Genomic DNA, 2,500 nt, shown 5'->3' with positions numbered 1-2,500 from the left:
GTATTGTTATGTGTATTGTTATATGTATTGTTATGTGTATTGTTATGTGTATTGTTATGTGTATTGTTATGTGTATTGTTATGTATTGTTATTGTATTGTTATGTGTATTGTTATGTGTATTGTTATGTGTATTGTTATGTGTATTGGTATGTGTATTGTTATATGTATTGTTATGTGTATTGTTATATGTATTGTTATGTGTATTGTTATGTGTATTGTTATGTGTATTGTTAGTGTATTGTTATATGTATTGTTATGTGTATTGTTTGTGTATTGTTATGTGTATTGTTTATATGTATTGTATGTGTATTGTTATTGTATGATGTTATATGTATTGGTTATGTGTATTGTTATATGTATTGTTATGTGTATTGTTATATGTATTGTTATGTGTATTGTTTATGTATTGTTATGTGTATTGGTGTATTGTTAGATGTATTGGTTATGTGTATTGTTGTTATGTGTATTGTTATGTGTATTGTTATATGTATTGTTATGTGTATTGTTATGTGTATTGTTTATGTGTATTGTTATATGTATTGTTATGTGTATTGTTATATGTATTGTATGTGGTATTGTTATATGTATGTTTATGTGTATTGTTATGTGTATTGTTATGTGTATTGTTATGTGTATTGTTATGTGTATTGTTTATGTGTATTGTTATGTGTATTGTTGAGCACATTTTTACTCTTGATCTTCCTCAGGCTTTTCATTTTGAATTCATTTGTAAAAAATAAAATGAAAATGAAAAGAAAGATATACAACAAAAATACGTTGTCATTATGGGGTATTGTGTGTAGGCCAGTGACAACAATGATATACACTTAATGCATTTTACATTCAGGCTGTAACACAACAAAATGTGGAATGAGTCAAGGGGTATGAATACTTTCTGAAGGTACTGTAATCTGAAACACAACCAAAACAAAAACAAACAAGCATCCAACAAGTTTGTAGAGTCACAATCTTGATGTAGTGACTGTGTGCTCGGGAATATGGGACCAAATACTAAACTCTTGACTACTTTAATACAATATAAGTACATTTGTCCAAATACTCTTGACAACACCTTCAAATGGGGGGACTAGACACATGAAGTGCCTTCATTCAAAATGGTAAAACAGAAAAATAACCTCAACTAAAAGATCACATTCTGCACATCCAAATTGCTGCAGTATAAAGCCAAATTAAACGTTTTAGCTTCACTGTCCAAATAAATACGTAGGGTGGTGTATGTGAACACACACACACACACACACACCCAATGTGCGCTAACAGAATAATGAGTATGTGTCCATAAATACACCCTTGTGGACAGTCAAACAGACTGTAGAGTCTACTACAGAACCTCCTGATGGGAAGTGTGTGTGTTTCCTTCCTTCACCTACCTGGCAAGACAACAGTCAGTCTTCTGACCTAAGCAGGGAAGACACAGGAAGAGGGGGAGGGGAGAAAGCGAGAGAAAAAACTGTTAGTTATAGCAGAGGGAAATGGCCGCAGCAAACTGTGACAGACTTCCCCTGGTATACACACGACACACACACACAAACACACGCTAACAAACAAACACACAAACAACACACACACACACACACACACACACATGCTAACACACACACAAACACAAGCTAACACACACATACACACGCTAACACACACACACACACACACAAACACACACATGGTTTTCCTATAGGAGCCATAACTCCAGCTATCCCAGAGGATCACCCCCTCCAATCCCCAGCTGTGCTCTTCCTCCCTCCCTCCAGCCAACACATACCTATCCTATCCCCCCTGCCCCATCCTGCTCCCCAGTGTGGCTCTTCGTGTGGCCCAACACGCGCCTGCTCTCTGTGGCCTCCCCAATCCCCCGTCCTCCAATCCCTGCTATGCACTGCTCTCTCACACACACACACACACAGACACACACACAAACATCTTTCTCACACGCTATTGGAAATGTGTTCAAACTATTTGTCCCAGCAGTGACATGCTCAGTTAAAAAACATCCAGTTGATGCCATCTGTGACTGTGTGTGTGTATGTGTGTGTGTGTGTATGTGTGTGTGTGTGTGTGTTTCACTCCTCTCTCCCAGAGTCTTCTGTATCAGCTCATGTTTGGCCTCCAGTTTGGTGATCAGGTTCCCGCCCCTCCAGAAACTCCTTCCAGTTTTTCTACAGTACAGAGAGAGAGGGGGGGGGGGGTGACGTTAGTAACTGTGCACAGTGTTGGAGTATGTGTCATCAACACATCACTAACCCCTCCTTAGGCAAGCGCGTGTGCGTCTGAATGTGCCCAATCACCACGGCAACACCTCACTGACTCTTCCCTGAGCTGAGCGTGTGTACGTGTATCAACCATAACACCCCCGCTGTCCTCAAACCCCGCACGTCTTTGCTCTGTTATTGGTTCTTACCGTGAAGTAGAACTGCTCCGTCTCCTGCTGATTGGCTCGTCTCTTGGCCAGGCTGGGCTTGCTGAGGAATGATTCGCTCA

The 2,500-nt window shown here is 39.6% G+C and overlaps 1 protein-coding gene across 1 annotated transcript in view; it reads right to left on the bottom strand.

Annotated features, from left to right (window-relative positions):
• The window catches only part of LOC109877935 (SLIT-ROBO Rho GTPase-activating protein 2-like), a 133,089-nt gene that overhangs the window by 20,315 nt on the left and 110,274 nt on the right, over positions 1-2,500 (bottom strand). Inside the window, 4 exon segments of the mRNA XM_031833832.1 lie at positions 1,393-1,420; positions 2,090-2,147; positions 2,149-2,178; positions 2,421-2,477. Of these exon segments, the coding sequence (XP_031689692.1) occupies positions 1,393-1,420; positions 2,090-2,147; positions 2,149-2,178; positions 2,421-2,477 (173 nt within the window).

Source organism: Oncorhynchus kisutch, linkage group LG1 (assembly GCF_002021735.2).
Source record: "Oncorhynchus kisutch isolate 150728-3 linkage group LG1, Okis_V2, whole genome shotgun sequence".
Taxonomy (NCBI): domain Eukaryota; kingdom Metazoa; phylum Chordata; class Actinopteri; order Salmoniformes; family Salmonidae; genus Oncorhynchus; species Oncorhynchus kisutch.
Note: the sequence above shows the minus strand (reverse complement) of the source record. Positions and strands in the feature narration are given on the sequence as shown.